General features: G+C 44.7%; 1 protein-coding gene across 1 annotated transcript; it reads right to left on the bottom strand.

The window, feature by feature from the left end:
• Positions 1-332: 332 nt before the first annotated feature.
• On the bottom strand, positions 333-21,612 carry ERICH3 (glutamate rich 3). The gene is made up of 18 exons (XM_065745758.1): positions 21,407-21,612; positions 18,680-18,773; positions 17,697-17,822; positions 17,224-17,259; positions 16,638-16,709; positions 14,749-14,877; positions 14,067-14,150; positions 13,472-13,630; positions 13,100-13,318; positions 12,508-12,688; positions 10,806-10,992; positions 9,553-9,851; positions 6,998-7,219; positions 4,319-4,822; positions 3,382-3,540; positions 3,200-3,268; positions 907-2,242; positions 333-476 (listed from the first exon to the last, which is right to left on the bottom strand). Exons 1-18 carry the CDS (start codon positions 21,610-21,612, stop codon positions 470-472), a joined length of 4,089 nt encoding a protein of 1,362 aa, XP_065601830.1. The 3' UTR covers positions 333-469.

Here is a 21,612-nt window from a genome sequence, read left to right as displayed (position 1 = left end):
GCACACTCCTGAAGCGACGGCTGCAAACCCCACAGCAGAACCAAACCACCGTGGTCACACAGCAGTGAGGTCACAGCTCCACGGCACGGTGAGGAGCTTGTGGTTTAGAAAGCCAAATAACACACGAACACACGGAGAGGAGACAGAGGTGAGCACATATACTCAAACACACAGTTGTAGGCTGGCAGTGGCACAGGGTGCAGTTAGGAGGGGGCACTCAGTGCAGTACTGCTCCATGTTTTGGAGAAGCCAAGGGTGGCAGCTGCAGGACACTGCTGGTGGTTACAGGCTCACACACTGCAGAGCTGTGACTGACGGCCAAGGTACTGTGTTGTAATATAGAACATCCAAAGGGCAAAAATCAGTGATTGGTGCAAACATCGCAGGAAGAAGCATAGAGGAAGCTGAAGAGAAGGCTTAGAGGAGTTTCTTCCTTGTCCTGGGACATGACAAACTGCATCCAGGTTTACTACATCCTAGGAAGCAATAAGATGTTTGACTTTACTGAAAACGCACTACACCGATGCACAAATACACCTCTGCATGACATTTCCTCCTATTAGCTGCCAGAGAGACCCAGAAGCAGTCTGCGTGCTGACCCACAGCACAGGGCTCACAGGGATGAGCGCAGCAGCAGTGCTGGGGAAGAATGATGCTGCCAGAAGGTGAGGGGACAGAGACAGGCAGGCATCAGCCCCAGCAGCACTGTGCTGAGCTCACCCTGGGGCTGCAGGACCACATCAGCATGCAGAATCAGCTGCACAGAAGCATATCTCACCCCCCCATGCCCCAGATACCAGTGGCAGGTACTTAAGGGAGTACAACAAACAGAACAGCAACACAACATGGTGTTCTGCTCCCACCAGCCCCAAGAAGAAGGTGCAGCAGGGCACAGGCAGCACTCACCTCACTGTGGCCGTGCTCCCTCGCTCAGGACTCCCCTTCCTCTGTTCCTGTGCGCCAGAGCAACCCACAGCTCCTTTCAACGCAGCCTCTGCCTCTTTCCTCAGGGTGTTTTCTTCAAGGCACAGCTCTAGCCCCTGCTCCCCACCAGCACCACACTCCAGCATCCCCTGCCCCATGGCCACCTGCTCTTGTGGCTCTGCTGCTCCCCCCACCTCTCCAGGTCCTGGCTCATCTCTGGCTCTGTCTCCAGACGACCCCATCACCACCCCATCAGATTTTTCTGCCATTGCTCCTTCTGTCTTTTCAGTGCTGCCCAAAGACAAGTTTCCACTCAAAAGCTCTACTGCTGAGCCCTCCTCATCCTCTTCTGTTGCTGTCTGCTCCAATGGAGATGACCCTCCACTGGCAGGGTCCCTTCCAGCACCCACCCCAGCCTCTGGCCCAGGTGTTGTGTGTAATTCAGGGCCCCACCCTGAGTCCTGAGGCTCCTCTATCTCCTCTGCTCTTGGCTGAGAGCTGCCTTCCCCCTCTGGTGGTCTGTCAGGCTCAGATGCTGCTGTCTCAAGGGCATCCATCTCCACCTGCTCTTCCCATGAGAATTTCAGCTGGGAAAACTCATCTGGCATTAAGATCTCTTCCTTTCCCATGAAAAATTCTGTATCCCCTAATGTTTCCAGGAGAGACCCAGTTTCCTCCATAGCATTCTGCCCTTCAAAAGCAGCTTTTTCTGCAGCCCACACTGCTGCAGAGTCACTCACCTCAACAATCCCTTCTGCCAGGTCTGCATCCCTCACAGCCCCCTGTCCCTCAGGCACCATCTCCCCCAACACAGGCACTGCTGCTCCCATCATCCTCTGCTCCCCTGAGGCCCCATCCACAGCCCACTCTCCTCCAGTGACCCCCCTGGCTTCTCTCACAGCTGGCAGTGCCCCCATGTCCACCTGCTCCTCTCCCTCACCTGCTGAATTCTTCCATGGCCCTGTGTTCTCCCCTAGATCTGTGGGAGCATCCTGATCCTCACCCTCTGCAAAAGGCTCCATCCCCTTCCCTGGCTCCTCCTCAGCATCACTTTCTGCCATTTCCCCGCTGGTGGGTGTCAAGCCATCCACAAGCAGATGCCCCATGGGCACTTGGTCTGCTGCCTCTTCCTCAGACTGCAGCTCTCCTGCCCATGCCACTCCATGCCCACTGCAGTCAGTGCCAACGTGCCCTTGCTCAGCAGCATAGTCTTCGTCCCCCCCACAGTCCTGCCCCCCATGTGCCACTTCCACATCTGCATGGAACTGCGTGCCGGGTGCTCCAGTTCCATCTGCCAGGACAGCTCCACCGGCTGCTGCTGAGAAACAAAACATTCATTGCATTGTGAGCCCTTAATGGTGAGGCTGTTTGACAGGGTTACTCTCAGAGGTGCGATTTCTCCCAAGCAATGAGGGGGACACCAGCACAGTGACAGGAGGCTGAGGCTGCTCCTCATGCACTGCACTGTGACCTGGCTGCTAGTGCTGCCATGCAGGCACTGGGCATAGTTAATGTAAGCAGAAACAACAATGCACAACGTGTTCTGCTCTGCCTGTTCTGCCCTCTCCCTCCTCACTGCCTGCCAGGGGGGCTCAGGGGTGCATGTGACATACTTAAAAGCACGACTGTAACATACAGAAATTCAGAAACAGGCAATGAATTGCTCATGTAAGATATGCATAAACGGGAAGGAAAATGCTCAGGTGCTTGTGTGCAGTGGGTAACTGCTTCCCACGGACTCCACAACTACACGGGGGGATAACTGCAGGCCTTTGCCCACCCCTGGGAATCTCACAGCACTGCTCCCTCAGTTCAGTGCTCCAGGACCCGTCCCTGAGTGGTCACACCCAGCTGTGCCACAGCCATGCTTTGCCACAAGCATAGCACACTGCGGTTCTTTAGAAAACCAAATGTTTTGTGCCACTGAAGGGAGTGAGGAGCAATGCCTCTCCTGTGCCAGGAAAAGGCTCTTTTGTCCCACATCACCTCTCCCTGTTGGACTCACTCTCCTGCACTACTGCTGCACTGCACAATGACTGCTTTCTGCTTGGGCAGCCGCACACACCACTGAACCCCATCTTGGGCCCATGAGGTCAGGTGTGGAGTTCAGTTTCATTCCTGTTCTGTCATTCACATCCCATGTAAGCAGCCCCATGCCACCTGTCCTGATACCACGCTTCTCCAGAATGGCCCATACCACAGAAACAAGGGAAACCTACTCAAAGATTCACCCCCCTCAGCTGTTTTCAGGCAGTGTTTTCATGGCCTTCCTTACCCAGGGTCACTGTCACTGCTGAGAACACAGCAGTTACGTGTGGCAGCTCAAGATGACTGGTTGAGCAAGCTGAGAAAGAAAAGAGCACAAGGGAGGGTTTGAAAGCCCAGAAAGCAAAGTTAAAAGGCCAACACTTCTAAGAAAAGACTTCAGGTTAATACAGCTCAATCCATGTCCCTGACCTGCAGCCTCAGCTTCGCTGGGATCGCACTCTGCACTCGTTGCATTCTCTACTTCCTCCTCCTCCCAAAAATCATTATATTCAGGTTCAGAAGTCACATGATGGTCATTTCCTGTCGCCTCTGTTATCTCCTCCTGTGCTTGTTTACCATCTGCAGAAACTAGCTCAAAATGACAAAAGCAGCAAGGAAGAGAAACCATCAGAGAGCAAGAAGGACCGAGTCCAGCTCTCGCAGCTGAGCTGGAGGTCTGTGCTGTCACTGCAGTGATTGGTACCAGTGAGGTTTTCCTTTTCTGAAGCAGATTAACATCAAATGGAAACAACTGTTAGAAAAAGTGGAGAGTGGGGGGAGAAATTCAGGCAGGAGCACCTACTGAGATATACATCAGCCATCTTCCAGAACATGTTCACAGAACTGCAAGGTACTTCTGTCAGGACAGAGGTATTTGAAACAAGAAGCAACACTGACTAAAGGACATGCAATTCTATTTGTTCTGTAACTGCTTTTTTGTTGTTGTTTTTTTTTAAATACATTTTTCTCTTTTAAGCTCCAGTTCTAATTATTGATCTAACTGCAGTTCTGATTATTCCTCACTTCCCCAGACTAAGACAGGTGACTGAAGTCCCCTACTTATCTCTAGGTAGGTTGGGAAGTTACCTTCCACTCTATACTTGCAATGACTGTGGTGCTTCACAGTCAGCCCTTCACTGCAAGGGAAACATCGGGGCACCGGAGTGTGTCCAAAGAATGGCAAGGAAGCTGTGAAGAGCTCCCTGGGTACATTCTGGTTATTTATCTCACAGGAATGCAGAGTATTTTAGCACCTTGAAAATAGTCTGTGCTGAGTGTGGCTATGCATGACCATGACATACAAACCAATACAGCAGTGCCTGCATGCACCGATCACAACAAAGATCTGCAAAGGGTCTGTACTCACCATCTTCTTTGTCACTCTGAGGAGACTCTTCATTTCTATCCTCCACTTCCATCATATTGTTTTCCAATGGCACGGGAACATTTTTCTCCCCACTGTCCCATCTGTTAATCACATTCTTCTCCTCCTCTCCCCTTATGTTACTTTCTACGGACCCGGCCTGTTCCACTTCCCCAGTAACATCAGGACTTTGATGCTGTATTGCCATTATGCTTTCATGAAAAGCTTCAGTATTCTCCCTTGATGTCAGAGTTTCTGCTTTGGTCTTTCCTGCTTCATCCGTTCCTTCCTCTTCCAAAGAGAAAGTTTCCTGACTGTCCTCTGTTCTGAACAGTTTATCTTCTCCATTCTCATTTCCACGCTGTGCATGTGCTGTGCCATGAGATGCTTGTTCAATATCATACTTCTCCTTGCCCTTAACATTTTCATTCATCTCTTCAGCATCAGAGTCATCTTCACTGCTATCCTGAGTGCTGGTGGATGACAGAGAGCCTGCAGAGCTCCTCTCTAGAAATTGCAAACAAATTCATTTCAGTATTTGTTACTAAAAATATTTGCATTCATTGGCTACAGACAGATGTGTGCCTGATGTGAACTTCTGAATTAACCCATGTGAGGATACAGAGACAGAATTCCAAAGACAGTAATAGAAGAGCACTGTCCAAATGTACTAGTGTTAAAATCAAAGCCATCCAACATCGTTCTTTTTCTGATAATGGAAATGAACATGGGTAGCAACATCAACCACACAAAAATACACATCCAAAAATCCCTGTAAATACAATTTGAAAAAAGTTTTAAAAAATTGTAACAGTCCTTCAGCGCAGTCACAGCTCTCAAGCAGAGCTGGAAGACCACTGTGTCCTGTAATACAAGTGGAGCACCAAATGAAATCCATAAATGTAAATGTTCAGGAAAATAAACAGTGATAATTATCCAGAAACATTTAGCTGTACAGTACAATTTGTTGCTCTACTGGGCATTGCCAGAGTCCAAAGTTCGCATGGATTCAAAAAACAAATAACCAAACTCAAAGAAAAAGCCTCTTAGGTCCACTAAGCAAAAGAGTCCACTGTTGAGACCAGTTATTAACAGGGGTAGGAAAACCCAGTGGGGCAGCAGCACTGTGTTCCTGTCCCTTTCTTACACTTTTTTTAAGCACACGACCTGAGTGTATGTTGGGTATTATAGACTCATAGGTACATTAGGTTGGAAAGGACCTACAAGATCATCTAGTCCAACCATCCTCGTATCACCATCCCTACCCACTAAACTACTAAATCAAATCCCTAATTATACTTCATCCAAAAGATTTTTCTCTGACCTGCAACACCTTCCACAAGTGCCTGTACCATCTTCATTTCATCTCAAAAACATGAAAGTGATGTTCACGTTCAACTTGAGAAAAGAGCTTGCAAATTAGGACCGGCAAACGTAAGGAATATAAATGAATTCATATTTTAAAAAGCAGCAAATGGAGAAGTCCTAGCATACTATGACAAGCAAGAGGCACCTAAATCAGCTCAGGATCACACAGTGCCATAGAGGAGAAATTGAGAGAAATAAACTGCCATGCCATGTGGAAGAGAAAGTTCACTTTCGCTTATTCACCGTGCGGTGAATGGAATTCCTGTACTGTTGGTCTAATAAATGAGAAACTGTCAGAAAATTTTGCTTATTCGTGAAGATGCACAGCCAGGAAGGCATGAAGGACAAGAGGTGAAACATTGGACCTTACAGGGGCTGATTAAAAAAACTGAATAGTAGAGAATTATATATATATACATGCTAAAAAAGTAATATATACATATATATATATATATATACATATGCTAATACATACATATATATATAAAGTATAAACTATAATATTCTGGAATAGCTTAATCTTTCTGAATTAGTAACAATAATGGTCTAGAACATCTCACTGCACACTTTTGTGCCTACGTTTGGATCAAGAACCACAGAACTTCAGACCGACTCACTCTTACTCACTGACAGACTTGAATTAGAATGGCCTGGAGGTGCCCAAGGCCATGGACAGGCACTGGGCAGCCTGAGCTGGGGAGGGCACCCAGCCCGTGGCAGGGGTGGGGCCAGGGGGGCTGTGAGGGCCCTTCCACCCCAACCCTCAAACACTGCCTAACCATTGCAAGCCGCACAGAGAGCTGAGGTGACAGTGTTTTCCTCTATAAACCACAATAGTGGCAGTGATCTAGCAGAGAACAAAGCTGAGGTTCCAATTATTCAGTCACTGGAGACTATAGTTCTAAAATCCAAGGTGTTCTTTCAGGTGCTCTGGTGACACTTCAGATCAAAGCACACATCCTCAGGAGGTGTAACGGTCATAGCTTCATGGATGCCAGCAATCATTACGTGTTTGTCTGCCCACAATATTTAGAGCTAATCTGCTGACTGGCACCACCTTCACTTCTGCAACTAAATATTTCAGCAGTGTCTGCTGTGAGCTGGCACACACTTACAGTGCCCTGCAGATCTGGCCACAGTCCAGTGACAGATAGTGGAACCGATAGGAACAGATAGTATAGCTTTTACCAATTCAATTCCAGTGCAGCTACACAGTCTTTCCCACACTGACTCAACATACATTACTGAACGTATACAAAATATAAAACAAGCATCAGGTCAACTTCTGTGAACTTCATTATATAAAAAGCTGACCTTGTTTGTCACTCTCTGAGGTGCTGTCAGAATATCCATCACTTTTATCTTCCTCACTGTCAGAGGCCTGTAGTACCTTCTGTGATGTGTTTTTACTCTCCTTTTCATAGTCTAAATTCTGTTCTTCATCATCTGGGGATGACTTTGACATTCCATTCCTTTGATCACCAGTCTTTCCTTCTTCATTAACTTCTTTGTCTGCTTCAAAATCTTCATCATATTCTAAAATAAAAGAATCATACTGTGAGACAAGAGATGGAATTCACAGCTCCTGAAGTTCTTTTTCAGCAGATGGAGGTTAACTACATTAATTTTCTTTTCCCTTTGTGCTTACTCGCTCCTTTTAGAAGTCATGAGAGAATCTAAGAGCAGAGAGAGGAATTACAAGAGTACATTATCATAGAAAAGCACCATGTTCTTCATAGGTAGAGTAGTAAAAATGCAATAAAGCTACTGAATGATGTAACAAGTATAATTAATATATTAAAATCAAAATAAATTAAAAAAACATTAGCCACTGAGAAGTCTAGAAGAGTCAGGCAAACTTAGAAATAAAAAATTAAGTCTCTTGTTACAGGAGAAAAGCTTGTTGAAATAAAAAATAACAGAAGTAACACAGAACAGTGGAGAAAGATGATATACAGTAACAAGGAATTAAGATAAATGTGGCTTGACATGGCTAATTAACAAAGAAGTGGCTTACAAAGTGAATTAATTAAACCCAGCCAAAGGGTGCTGCACAACATTCTGTTCTCACACAGTTCTAATACACTCATTCAGTTCCCAGGTGAAAATCCCAGTGAAGAAATGAAGCTTTCAGCAGAACTGTCATTTTCACATCAGCAGGGTCTGGCTTTCATCCCAGGCTGCTGGCCCAACAATTGTACCATACAACAGATAACTTTGCTCTGATCTATAGGTAAAAATTGTCTTCATGTACATACATTAAAGCATACTTTCCAGAGAAGGCTGCACTACTTAAAACCCCAGACAGCAGAATGCACAGTGATGCCATGATTTCCACTGACAGTTCAGCAGTTCTGCTGCTAGCACCAGCTCACTGCACAGCAGAGGCAACACCTCTACACTGCAGAGAACAGCCACTGCTGACACACCAGCTGCCCTTCTTGGCCATCATTCCTCACCTTTCACCATAACTGCTCACTACTTTCTCTTTCCACCACTATTTTTTTAAAAGTCCTGAAGCGACAGAATACCAAAGACAGAGGTGAAGAGCATCTGATGCAGAAGCAATTAAGCAAATAAACAATTATCCAGACTAAGAGGATTAAGGGATAAATAGATTTATATTCTGTGTTAACAATCAACTGAGATTCCAACAGCACTGTTGGAAGCAGGGTCTTTGCTATCTCAGGAAGGTGCATACCATAAGGAAAAGGCCTGATTATCCACAAAAACATTCACCAGGAATTACAAGGATGCTGTGCAGTAGCACTGCAGAATTAGGAAAGCAAAATGAGAATAGGAGGTAGGAATGAAAGCTCCTCTCCAAGTAAGACATACTCTTAAAAAAGGCTTTTTACTGGGGTGAGGTGAAAGAACAGGGGGAGCCATCTGTCTCTTCCTTTAGGGGCAGATGGATACACCACTGGTGTATACCAACCAATGACAAAACAGACTGTGCGGTGGCACTGGGCAGTGGCTCGATTTCAGCATGAAGTCGGAGCTGCTGCACATCATTTTCATATTGCCAGTATTATCTTTGCCTGACACATGAAGACGGCCCTTAGGGAAAATTACAGCAAGGGCAGACTCTCTCTGGTCTTCCTTCTTATATCTCATTCAACAGAAATCAGGTGGGACTCAAACAAAAGAGGCACAGTCACCAGCTACGTCTGTCAGCAGGAGTGCTCAGGAAAGGACAGCTGTCCCAGTGTCAGAGGCAGCCAGAAAGGTAAGCTGGCTCCACTGACTGGAGCAGGCACAGAATCCTAGAGCAACCTGAGTCAGCAGGGATCCACAAATTTCATCGAGCCCAATTCCTGGCTCCACACAGCACCACACAAAATCCAAACTCTATATCTGGGAGCACTGTCCAAATGCTCCCTGAGCTCCATCATCTAGGGTGTATTTGCCTCTCCCAAACCCGTCCCCACCATGTAGGATCAGGAAGCACACAGTCCTCCACCCCCAGCAGCCACTCACTGGATCCCTACCCACACACAGTCTCATTTCTTCTTCCTGCTCTTCTGCACCTGCTGCCATTCTCTGTCTCCACTGCTGTCCTTTTGCAGTACCTCACTTTCCACCTGCTTTCCCATCCACCTCAGGCTCTCATTTCAGCCTCACTGACTTGCCTGACTTGCCTTCTTGGCTCTTGCAAAAGCCTCTCATTCTGTTACTTGGAAGAAAGGAGCCCCACTAAATATATTGCCTAAATACAGTTATTGTCCACTGACCCAACTTCAGCACATTTCTCACACGTGAGGTATGCTCTTCAGATGAAGTTGGAGGCCCACAGTCCCACAACTACGTATCTCCACAATCAGCCTCTGCTATTTTTCATCTCACACTCATGTTTCAGAATATTGTACCATTTTTACCAGTATCTTCCTGACTATCTTCAGTCTCACAATTGGATAGTTTTGTCCCTTCTTCTCTCCCGTAATCCTGTCTGGTCTCCATTTTGTCCTCAATGGTTTCCACATCTGCTTCTTGTCTTGGTAAGATGACCAGCACTGATTCTTTGCTTGGTTTCTGAACAACACTGCTACTGCTTGGCTCACTGAGATCCCCATCTTTACAGGAGTCCACTTGCTTGTCCTCACAGTCCTCCTCTGTCTCCCTCTTGGGAGGGGATGGCTTTTTGTCCAGACCCATTGCAATAATACACCTACAAAAAAAAAAAAAAAAAAAACACAGGGAGAATTGGAAAATGTCACATTATTCTGTCAGTGCACAATGGAAAAGCAGCAGACAGTGATCTATTCAGCTCATTACCAGATGTGGAATTGGCTACATATCTGCCTCCACTTCACCTCTCAGACAACAAGGATATGGATAACAACTCTCTTTGAGAAGCACTCTCAAATCTTCACATGCTCCACAGAAACAGATCTCCCTTTAAGGACAGTAAGGATACCCCCACAACAGAGTTTTAAACAGATTAAAATATTCAGAAGTGAGCATTAGTCTGGTGGTTGGCAATCCTGCCTGCAGCAGAGGGGTTGAAACTAGATGATCTTTAAGGTCCTTTTCAACCCAGGACATTCTATGATTCTATGACTAATTCAAATCACACCAAGCATGTTCTGCAAAGATAAAACCACTAAGAAGGGGAGAGAAGTTCCATGTTAGAGGTGTGATGGATCCAGTTTCTGCTTTAACACCAAATAATGTGATAACCTAGGCTCTATTATGATGAGATTCTTTAATTTGTCAACGGAGTGAAATAACTGTGGGCAAAGAAAGAGAATGAATCTAGATTATTTAAAATATCTGTTCAATTTTTCCCTCACCTCTACTGCAAAACTTTAAATGAGGGCTGGGAAGGGATAGATCCTGGCTCCAGCCCTTCTGGTCACTCAGGTACAGTGCATGCACCTGAGCTCCCCTGGGCTGGCTCTGCCTTCCACTGGATCAAGCTGTGACTTAGTATTTCTGCTACAACATCCTTGAATGCAGGCCTTTGAAGGGTACAGCTCAGTTATGCATTTTCCTAGAGGTGTTCAGAAACCAACCAGGTTCTACAGAGCTGTGGTACACCGGAAAGATTAATAACAAGGAAACAACACTCTAAGAACTGAGCTCATAACACTTCATGAACAAAGCGCATTTGTCTCCACACCTGTAGCAAGGAGATGCTCCCTCCACATTCAGAAATCCAAAGTATCCGTATCTGCCTCCAAGCCTGGAGTGCTTCTGATGTCTGTACTCACAGCAAGAGCTCAACCTGTCCACTTGCATCCCATTGAGAAAAAAGGTGAGACTGAATGGGAAACCATGGTGCCTCCTGGAGGTGAACTGAAAGGTCTCTGAAACCATGGAAAGGAGAGAGGTCAAAGAATTAGTTTGTGCTTTACTGTCAGCCCACTATGTTTTTAGGCTCCAACTGCATCATTGCCAGAGCACACAGCTGTTCCAGGTCAGGTTCCTCTATTCTCAGCAGTATTAATTAATTGGTAAAACTACCCTCCTCTGAATGCAATAGTCTTACCTCTTTCCAACTCAGGACTATGCGGATGGACACATGTGTGACAAGCTAATACTAGCCTGGCTACCCACTGCTACAGCAGGAAGAGAAACCAGAGCCTTTCGTCTCAAAAAAAACACCTGACTTTGCCACTTCTTTACAGGAGTATGTACATTAACCATAGAACGTTTAGGATCCCGAAGTGCTCATGTGGTACAGAGCAGCAGTATGTTGAGCTCCTGCAGTGCAATACACATGTCCATCACAGTGCAGCACCTCACAGGGTGCAGTCCAGGTTCTAGGTCAGTACTGCTGCAATATTAGTGGCTCTAGGCCTCTAGTAACATGGTCTTACTGTGAGCAACACTAAGCAGCTGACAGATACAATTTCTGGAGTCATTTCAGTCCACTCTGTGGGGGCACTGCTAGGCATCTAAATCTTAAGGGCACTGATGCTGCTGCCCAGTTTCAAGCCATGAGAGACTGGGCTGTACTGCCTTCAACTTCAGCTCATAGCATCCTTTCAAAGCAAACTGAGCACACCCCAGCAGGGAGAAGGTCATATGTCAGGTTGTGTGAATGTGAAAAATACGTGAATGTGGCTCAGGGTAACAGAAGCACACACAAAGGACACCTTTTTATGTCTGGGACAAAGCTACAATGAAGATCTTTGAGCCAGATCCATGGGCACACTGCTGTGCATCCATAACCCCCGTGGACAGACTGAAGCACAAGGAACCCTGCACCATCTTCCCCTATTCAGTGAACAGACAGATCCAGACACAGCAAGTTCTGTGAATTAGAATGAGGCACGTAATTCTCTTCTTCACCAGTGAAAATCTCCCAGTCATTTCCTCTTCCTAACTTCCCAGGACAGAGTACTGATGAGATAGATCAATATGAGCAACTCTAAAGAAACTGATGGAGTTACATTCACATAAAAGAGATGGGAACTGGGCTCTCGCTAGGTATTTTTCCTTCTGGAGTAAACAACACGTACTGATGTATTGTAGCAAGTCAGAAAAAGATAACCTGGATTTAAGGACAGTCTGCTGCTACAACTACTCCATTAACCATACATATCTATACAAAATTAATCTAAGCCACAATACTTTGTTAAATTAGTTCTTTGAACTCCTTGCATCATCAACACTATGATAATTTGCAAAAGGAATTGTAACCTCGTATTCAATTGTGAAGCAGTAGATCCAGATTTAGGTCAGAGGCAGATGCAATGAAGTCCCTGGATGCACACATATCAAGACTGAACTCAGCTGTAATCACTTTAATATCACATCAATGTTTTAGCCAAAAAGTTGCCAGTATCAATATGAACTCCTCCATTCTTTATCCTTACCTCCTTCCAACAGCTTGCCTTTGTAGACACAAAGATTTTCTCCTCCACAATGCTGCTGATAGACTTTTATTTCATCTCTATAATCAGAATGACTGTGAGATAAATGCACACTTCTTCCCAGAAAGATCATGGTAACATATGCATTGCTGCGTAATGAGGGTTTCAGGACTTCTCCAGAATTCTACAGCAGAAAATACACAAAAACCAACTCAGTTTTCAACCATAACAAAAGGTGAACACAAAGATCACACGCATGCCACTTGCACTTGAGACTTCCATTGTTTTAAGACAGGCCTTGAGCTGCTTAAAATGAAGTGTTCTGTAGCGCTCAGAAAGGCAAGAAAAGATTTTGGACTGAAAATCCATAGTACTGAATTGCCCGCGATTGAAGGGACCAAATTTAATGACCCATAGAAGTCCATTCCAATCCTTTATTCCTACATCTTTACTTCCAGGAGCCAAAACTGGCTGGAGATCTTATGTAAAATATGAAACTTTCATACACTCCTAAATTTTGCTTAAGGTCTGAGTATGTCTGCTAGGAATGTGATATATCTGCACATAAACAGAGAAGTAGACTGAGCCAACCTACCTTTTTTAAAAGTTGCTTTAAGCCATTTGGTGCAGTGATGGGATGAATTTGTCTCCTTCTGGACATCTCATTTCTCACTGCCTTTACACTCCTGTATCCTTTTTGCAGGGTAGAAGGTGGCGCAGGTATCAGATAGTTGTTAATGACAGGGAGTTGGTACGGGGATTTAATAGTCGCATATGCCATTGAGTTCCTGAGTCTCAATCCACTTCTCTCCTGCTGCAACAACAACAATAAGGTAAACGTTAAATAGGTCATTCAAAAATAGCTACAGAGCATATCAAGCAAACCATGGTTTAACTGCTCTTTACATTTAGTAACATTTTTAGAACTGCAAGCATCATATATTTTCAAAATGAAATATGGTCTCACCCCAGTATCAAATTGCTGATTATTTTCAAGCATGTGGCACTTCTGCTTAGATCTTGAACTCTTTGGAACAGTCTCTACTGCAGCACAGCTGTGGAGTGGCTGAAGTCGAAATGGGTAACGCGCAATTCCTGGAGCTGTCTTTGGTCGTTGGGAAGAAGTCTAAAAGAGGAAAAAGAAAACAGCTAGAAAATCTCAAAATATAGTTTCCATTGCAGAACAGCACCATACAGGAGAAAAACACAGCGCTGATGAGACTATCAGAATTGACGAGTGGTGCTCAGGTACCTCTGGGAAATTTAATTTTCTAGCACTTTCTGGACCTGAAGAGACAGATCCCTTAGCAATCTCTAATTGAATGTCCAAAAACTGTTACCGTCCATTCACAGTACAGCCTTGAAGAAAACGCAGGGAACTCATAGGAACTGTAGCAATATGTTCTGCTTTGATGATCTGAATATATGAATGCTGAGAAAATGAACAATAAAAGCATTTTCATCTTTGTTCTATTCTCAGCATTTCTCTGACATTTTTTCTTTCATCCAGAATATCAAGTAAAATGTTAACATCTAAGAAAATGTATTAAAAATTCACTTACTGCCTCAAAAAAGGCTGACTCCTTGGATCCATGTTGATGAGAAGGATTTCCATCACTATAACCAACTACAGGTCCAGGAGCCCTCTGCAAGGGATGGAGAGGAGAAGGTCATTCAGGACTAAATATCACCACAAATCACTGAAATGGAAAACCAGTAAAAAACTGGAGTGTATATTTGGCCTTTGTCCTTAGATTTGGGATCACTGTATTTCCTGAGTATATTAACATTTCCTCTCTGCCTGCTAACAGAGAGTAGGGAGATTCTGAGTCAGAGCTCCAAAGCACAGACTTCTGGAAAGAGCATTAGTCTTATTCCACCTCTTCAGCTTCTTTTTCTAAAAGACCTCCACTGATGTCAGGATTTTACAACATACATAGACTTGCCTATAGCCACAGCATTTGATGATAATATTAATGCATTGATACATATTTAACCTTGGCCGATGTGGCAGATAAAAGGGAAAGATTAAAACAGATTTATCACAAAGCAAAGACATTTTTACACATTCCCATGTGCCATTCCTGCAACATCAGCTCCACCACAAGTAAAGGATGAGGCTCCTGCATGCAACAATCAGGGCAGTCTATGTCCTAGATTAAGCACAGAAGTTACAGGTATATGTGCACACTTTTGTTCATGTGCACTTACATTACAGCATATGAAGTACTTGGTGAAACTCACCAATTGTGAACAAGCAGGTGGTTCTCCAACCACTAAGGGATGGCGTCCATAATGATTCCTAGGACCAAGTGGTGGGTGGGGGTAGTGCACAGGGTTAGCATCTCCTACTGATTTTCTGGATCGTTCCATCTAGAAGAACAAAAATGTGTGTCTCTGAGGTACTAAATAACAGCCATGTTTGAACTTGCCTGCTGTCTGTCTTTCATTGGGTGGTTATGACAATCAAATTGCCTAGGCCCAGTGGAAGATCTGCTAAGGAAAGAAAGAAAACAAAGAGAAGAAGGGGAGAATGAGAGAAGAACAAGGAAGAAGACTTGTTCCCATCTCCATTTCTTCTCTCTGCAAGTCCCTACAACCAAATTCAGTTCATCAGCCTTGTTTCTCTCCCAGCCTTGGCGTGGTTGAAGGTCTCTTTCTTTTTTAACTTTGACTGCCCCCATTACTTCCTTGCCCCACTGTTCCTCCCTAGTCTTTCTTCTCAAAAGCCCCACATTGGCTGACCATCTTTCTGGAAAAAGAGAGCTATGCCTCTAAGTCTCCCTCTCTCTGTCATCTGCCATTTCTTTCCTTTTACACTGGTTACTTGGGGAATTCCACTGAACGGTTGAGGTAAGAACCGAATTACTGCTAATTCCTGCCAGGTCCTTGCGTACCAGTGTGGCACCATGGCAGAGAGCACTTTTCCACTGGCATTTCCCTTACATTGCTCACTGAAAGTAGTTTTAGTTTATGTCAAAATTATTCCAGTCCAGAATCCCTTAACAGGATGTTTTCATCAAACTCTTTCCCCAACAGAACTGTGCTGCTTCCATTTTTCTAGCAGTGGTTCAGCCATTAAATTATGTTTTTTGCAGTTACCAGAGCGATGAGTATTTTTCAAGTAAATTTCCTTTTTTTTTCCCTTGATTTATTACTCATAAACGTATTACTTAAATTCTAAAAGATTTGATGTCATTTTTCTACTGCTCGAAGAAACAACTATCTTCCTAATATGTTCTTCTCAATGTATTCAGGCTCCTAATGAAGAAACAAAATGTTGAGGATATTTCAGCTGAAATGAGAAAAAAAAATTCCCTATGAGTCCAGGTGACTTCATAGAAAGAACCATTGATTTCTGTGGGATTTGCATGGCAGTAACAACCATAGAATCAAGCTCTACCTACAGGACACCAAAGAGGATACCTCTGAAACCTTTCTGCATTACTTACACGCTGTTTCTGGTAAATATCACGTGGAGAGGCAAACAAATGACAACGTGAGCTCAGTGCTCAGCAGCAATCTAATGCAGACAGTGTCTAGGATTACTAAGATGGAAGAATTACAGCACTTATCTTAAAACTATTCATCCAGTTCTGGTTTGTCATTTCAAAACAGAAATAGTAGAATTAGAAAAGGTTAAAAAACAGTGTTAACAGTAATGAGGAGCCTCGTGTATGAAAGATTCAATAGACTGAGGCACTTCAGCTTGAAATGCTGAGAAGAAATATTAGAAAGGCATGCAAAGCCACACGTCTTGTAAAAGGGGAGCACTTTTTAACTTTGTCATACTGCAAATAATGGAGTATTGAATAGAATAATCAGACAATACATAAATGAGTTATTGTGCAGAAATGCAAATAAGGACTACATCACGCTATTTCATTAAAATGTACAACCAAGAATTTTGCAGAAGTATACTTGGAAGAAATCAGACACATGCATGGAAGTTTCTGAACTGCTGGACACAAGATGTAACCTGGATCACCTTCTGCATGCCTGTTTACTTGTTCCTTAAACAACAGAGACAGGACGCTTGTCTCAATAAATCTCTGGCCTGATTCATTATGGCTGTTATTTAACACAGCAGAACTGTCACATCCCACCAGCTTTTAGCAGCTCTCAAGTCTTACCTTGGTTTTCTGCACGCTCTCCTTCCTCGCAGAATTTTCAAGTTTCCTTCTTACTTTCAGCTGATGTTGACACTATCAGTGTAAGAGAAAGAGGAATCTCATTAAGAGACATAATGAGGTGCTTCTGTTCTGCCTACCACTTGCCCTCTCCCTCGTCATTACCCTTGCTGAACCCTATTATTAAACTGCAAGGGATTCAGTTCATTTGCATTGCACCTCTGTATCTTAACACTGGTAAGGGAACAAATGAGAATTTTAGAGCTATAGGGACCAATTGTGTCCTTGATACACAGCAGGAATGTGCCCAAATTTTGTACTCAGATAAGATAAATAATAATAATAGCCATATTTAAATTATTATGACTTGAAAAAGAACTTAGACAAATTAGCCCTGTGGATATCATCCTATAATCTATTAATTGTAACTAGTTTTGTCATCACATACTGGAAGAAATAGGAGGATTTTGGTGCATCTCTAAAGCTATCATTCCTATTCTTCTCCAGCTCCAACCTTTGTGTTTGTTACGTGGCATCTCTGTTCATCTCCATTTAAAACGGCACGAGCTCTTTGGAAAAAATCACTTACCGCTGCGTGTTGTGCAGTCACTGCATGCTTCTGATTCTGTAGAAAAAGGAGATAAGGCCTAAATTACTCCGAGAGCTCCAGCTGATTTCTCATAATCCTTTACTCCCAAAGGTAAGTACTCCTGGACAATAGCAGTAGCACAGTACTTTCTCCTTCACCTCTTGCTCCTCCCAGGATTGCTCATCCCCCAGATTAAACAAAGCCATCTCAGACACTCTGCACCTATTTAACACCACAGAGGTATTAAAGCAGTAAGTGAGCCACCACAGCAAGGCTGAGGCAGTGCCCAGAATAAGAACTAAGGGCCAACAGGGATTTCACGTGACACATGCCAAGCACAAGAACTCCCCTTTTTCCATGCAGAGAAGAGTCTTTCACGGGAGCATGAGGGCACAGCTACAAAACAATCCTGTATGAGTTAACAGCCACCAGTGCCAGCAGAAGAGGCTTACACACCAGCAGTGAATGCATACCTCCATGTCAAGGAACTTCAGCAATACAGCCTGAGCCACAGACTCCTGTACACGTCTCTCGTGGTCCCTCTTCTTAGCATTTAGGTGGTATTCCTTCTCTGATATTATTCTTCCACTCCTTGATATCTGCCATAAAAAAATAAAACATAAGTAAAAAGGAAAACAAATTAAAATCTTTCTAAATAGAGTGCAGCTCCCCAGAAGCACTACTTTCTTACACATTAGCTACCACCTCTGCTTCAGCCATGGTGCTGAGGCTCACTTTCCCAGCACAGAACTGCAGTTTCACCATGAACCCAATCATCCAAATGAAGAGAGCAGGAGAGAAGCAGTGACACTTCCTAACAGCTGAGGCTGTTAGGGCCTCAGCTGAGCCTCTTCACAGGCTACCCCTCATAGCTCAGCAGAGGGGAATTAAATACATGCCTCCCTATAGTGTAAGGATTGCATCTGCCTCTGCTCAATACTCAAATCTGCCTGAATTGCACCCAAGACTGCTCAACTACGTTTAAAAAATATCCAGCACATTTACCTCTACCAAATCTTTCAGTTTTTCATTGAATACTTGAAGAATAACTCTAAGGCTATTTAAACAAGAAGAGCCAAAGCATTTCCTCATCTGTAACATCACCCTTCAACCTCTCAGCACACAGAGCTCAGCATGTAGCTCAGTCATACCCAGCTCCCTGTCATTCTGTTTCCAGCCCGACATGCCACAGCCCTGTGGATCCTGCTGACTGACACTGGATAACAGTGCAGTGGGAAGTGTCTGGGTTAAACAATGCTGCCTGATACAAAGCATGATCGTGGGGCTTCAATCTGGCACAGCACCACTGCACCTGTTTGGCATGGGTCAAATTCTGACCAAGGACAACACATCCCTCTAACAAGTAAACAAGAGAACATCAGTATTTTGATTGTTGAAATATTAAAATTAACAACATAATTATTTTCCTTCTCAGAAAAGCACTTTTCAGACTCACCAGCCCTGATCTCTGAAGATGCTTCCTTATCCGGGCATTGCTGAAATACCCAGCCAGGTGCTTGTCCGTAAGGCTGTTGTAGGCTGCAAGGAACCTGAAATGAAGTCAACACAGATGCCATGAGATCCCTTGACAGCCCAATTGTCACAGCTTTTTGCTGGTTACAAAGGATTACCCAATGGTTTGCTGCACAAAATGCTGTCATGTTCAGTATTCTGTCAGATAGCAGCCCGTTTGATTATGCAAAAGTAACATCTCATTGCCTCATGAAGAACACACTGGGAAGAAGGGACTTCTGTAGGACATAGCAGCTTGGTGCCCAGCAGTGCACCAGCACCAAGGCACAAGACAGCCCACATCTGAAGGCCCCCCCAGCAACGACCCCCCAGCAGCAGTCAGCTCTCAGCCCTCATCCTGCTACGTAGCACAAAATGCAAAGATCAGTGCTTCTAAAAACTGAACCTAAGATAGGAGAGTTAATCCAGAAGTGAAAGGCTCCATAATTAGTCTGTTTATAAATAGTTCTTAGCACGACCTTGTTTTATTTCACCCCGTGGAAAGCAAGACAAATAGCAATGTGGAGGAGGCTTAATGTTTTTAATATTCCAAATCCATTCGCATTTCTCAGATGTATACAATCATATGTACATAATACATTCATACTGACCTTTCACCTGCATACACAGATGAAGTGCTGTTTTAATTACACAACAAGTTTCTTTGGCTTTACATTTAAATGCTTCTGTACCTCTAGTACATATCTTTCAATGGGATAACCTAAGATGAATGTCTATTGCTAAGCTGCATTACCAGGCACAGAAATACACACAAGAAAGGAAAGAATAAAAATAATAATAAAAAAAAAGACTGCAAGAGATGATGGATTTACAGGGAATTTACCTGGGGTTCCACAGCTACCCCACAGGCAGCCTACCAGCAATGCACTGAACTCCACGCAGACAACGCAGTGCCCTCTGTTACACAACATGATTAAACACCGGTACTACAGCAAGCGTTCTGCATTATTCTCTTCATTCATTATTTGCATTTGCATTCAGGACTGCAGATCACACCAATGCCATTGGGTGTTTGCCTGTGGTAAACTTGATGACTGCATATCGAGGTAGAGGGGAAACCCCAGCCCTGCTCCTTTCCATTCCACTTGGTTCCTTCCATCTAATATTTCACAGCCCACGTGACAGTGAAAATGCAGTTCACTCTGACCACAGAGATTTCTAAAGCACAAACTCAACAGCCAAAAAAACTTCCTGCTTCCTCAAGGAGAGGGGAAGAGTTGGCAGGGACCTCCAAAGACCATTGTCCAGCCGTGCTGCGAGGCAGCATTACTGCTGCCCAGCGGGGACCCGCAGCACCTCAGCTGGGCACACTCACAGAGCATAAAACAGAACAGAACGCACAACAGATCCCAGCAACTCTACCAAATCAAGGCACTGCCCACCCAGAACCCTATATCCTACAGGAGATTCATTGCTTTGCCATTGCCAACATTGTTTAATATGCAGCACCTGGCTTTTATCAGCTTGCATCACACCATGCACTGTGTTCAGAGCCACTGCTGTGTGTCACAGTGACTTTGATGGCCGTTCACAGTGAGTTAAGGGGTAGAGGACACAGCCACCATAGCCTCCTACACCGGACATAGCTAATGTTCAGGGTTAATAATCTTCAGTGCAAGTAAGTCAGTGACTGCTTACCAAAGAAATAATCCAAGGTGGCATCAAAGCTTGAGTTACTGATTGGTAAAGTCGTAGGTGCCTCCTGTACTGTATGTTACAACTGTAGCCCACTGCCACTCCAAACAGCACTTCTCGCTCTGATGGAGACACTTCCCTAACTTTAATAAATTACAGCATTGCACATCGTTTCTGCTGAGGACATAGACAAAAACTTTCAGGCAGAACAAACCCACAGTGCTGAAGCACAGGCTGCCAGGCACAGGCAGCAAGTTCAGCACTGCACCGCACCAGGGCAGGGTCTGTGTGGGAGACAACTGCCTCAGCACCCAGCCTGCCTGCCTTCCCTCCTCGTCCCAGAACAGGCTGTCAGGTTCTGCAGAGAGCTTTAAATCCTGGAAGTAAGGACTTTGTGAATCCTCACTGGGACTGCCCTGACCATCACTAAACATCATGATCTCATCACACAGAACGGATCTGCCAGCTGCAAGCCATACAGACACCCAGAATGCAGACAGCTGCTTCCTGCCTCGCTTTGGTGCCCCCAGGCTTAAGTTAAGTGAAGGTAACACCAAAGGTAACTGGGATGTGTTTGGATTCCTTTCTTTCAGAAAAGTGATGAGAAGCCAAGACACACAAGGAGGTTTGTGCCTTGCTAGGATGCAGGTTGTGCCATCTGCAAATATGCTTCGCAGTCCTCCTTCAGAGAAGGGAAGCCACCAACCTGAGCAGTCACCAACCAATCCTACATACCCAAAGCCTTCAGACTGTAGCACCAGGCACAGCTCGGGCTGCTGCATTCATTAACGTCAGCTACTACTTATCCAACTATGAAAAAGTATTCAAGATCACAACTGCTGAACCAGAAGTTACTGAAGTCAGCAGGTAACTTGATGTTCAGATGGTGCTCTGGATTCTAACAATAATTAACTCATCTCTTGGCCACAAAACTGCAAGAGTGCAGTTTTATTTGGGTGACAGCTCAACGTAGCAAGAGAGGTGCCCAGCACAGTCCCTGGGAGCAGAGGCTGACTGCCCCTCGCCCCCATCCCCCGCCAGGAGCTGCAGGGAGCAGCGAGGGGTCCCCTTAGCTTCCTCTGCCCACACTGCACGATCCCCGTCCCCTCGGACGCTCCCCACAGATCTGTGCTCCAGACCCCTTGCAGCTTCACCGCGCTTCTCTGGGCACACTCCAGCAACTCTATGTCTTTGTCGCCGTGAGGGAACGTCAGCAGCCAT

The sequence above is a fragment of the Cyrtonyx montezumae genome, unplaced genomic scaffold, assembly GCF_038088225.1.
Source record: "Cyrtonyx montezumae isolate F1298 unplaced genomic scaffold, pur_monq_1.0 scaffold_1, whole genome shotgun sequence".
Classification (NCBI taxonomy): Eukaryota; Metazoa; Chordata; class Aves; order Galliformes; family Odontophoridae; genus Cyrtonyx; species Cyrtonyx montezumae.
The sequence above is the reverse complement of the archived record's forward strand: the minus strand, read 5'-3'. Positions and strand labels throughout refer to the sequence as shown.

Coding starts and splice junctions, on each gene's coding strand:
- ERICH3 (XM_065745758.1), bottom strand. CDS start 21,612: ATGGCTGCTGACGTTCCCTCACGGCGACAAAGACATAGAGTTGCTGGA. Junction 7,220..9,552: donor GGAAGATACTGGTAAAAATG/GTACAATATTCT, acceptor CTTTTATTTTAG/AATATGATGAAGATTTTGAA. Junction 4,823..6,997: donor CTCAGAGAGTGACAAACAAG/GTCAGCTTTTTA, acceptor TGCAATTTCTAG/AGAGGAGCTCTGCAGGCTCT.